Below are 815 nucleotides of genomic sequence, written 5' to 3'. Positions count from 1 at the left end.
TCTATCTATCTATCTATCGTAAGTCTCTCTGTTTATCTATGTATCTCCGCGGTGTGTGAAGGTTTCTTTTTCATCTTCTTCTTCTTCTTTATCTTGCTCTCCATAGTCGTTTTTTCTTCTGTGTTTCTGTCGCTTTCTTGTGTCCTTCCTTTCAATTTCTCTCTTCTGCAGATTGTCGATCTCTTCGAAGCACTTGACTCTACTCAAGACAAGGAAATATATTATAACGGTACGGAAGAGAAAGAAAGAAAGAAAGCGCAGGTTTCGGAGAAAGAGAGAGAAAGAGAAAGAAGGAAAGAGGGCACAGAACGAGAAGGGAAGGGCAGGAGGGAGAGAAGGTGCTACAAGCAGTGGGACCAACAGGGAGAAGAAGAAGAAGATCTTTTTTGCTGTAGCAGTAGAGATTCTAGTTACGTTAGCCTATCTTCTATCAATCTCTTTCATCCACATATATATATATATATATGGATATATGTTTACTCTAGGTATCGCTTCTTTTTCTTCTCCTATATGTTCCTGTTCAGACGTGAAGCCCCGTATAGTAGTAGTAGTGGTAGTAGGGAGTAGTATCAGTAGGAGGTAGGAGTTTAGTCCTAGCTTTGAATCGTGCTATATCATGAAGAAAACGTCTAGTGCACTTCACTACATGACGAGGAGGAGGAGGAGGATGGAGACACGTATGCAACTGCTACAGCTACTGCTAACTACTCTATAGCAGAAAGTAGTAGTCGGAGGTAGGTAGTAGCAGGAGTCAGTAGTAGGTGTAATAGTAGGTATATCTTTCTCCTTCCCCCTCATGCGGTAGAGTGGGCGAG

At 42.0% G+C, this 815-nt stretch overlaps 1 protein-coding gene across 1 annotated transcript in view; it reads left to right on the top strand.

The window, feature by feature from the left end:
• CSUI_002874 (calcium-dependent protein kinase cdpk4a) overlaps window positions 1-423 on the top strand; it is a gene marked incomplete at its 3' end in the record, with an annotated part of 7,786 nt that extends 7,363 nt beyond the window's left edge. Inside the window, exon 7 of the mRNA XM_068063073.1 lies at window positions 172-423. Within this exon, the coding sequence (XP_067924951.1) occupies window positions 172-423 (252 nt within the window). The remainder of the gene's footprint in view (window positions 1-171) is intronic.
• Between the last annotated feature and the right edge of the window lie 392 nt (window positions 424-815).

The sequence above is a fragment of the Cystoisospora suis genome (genome assembly GCF_002600585.1).
Source record: "Cystoisospora suis strain Wien I chromosome Unknown contig_1223, whole genome shotgun sequence".
Taxonomy (NCBI): Eukaryota; Apicomplexa; class Conoidasida; order Eucoccidiorida; family Sarcocystidae; genus Cystoisospora; species Cystoisospora suis.
Note: the sequence above shows the minus strand (reverse complement) of the source record. Positions and strands in the feature narration are given on the sequence as shown.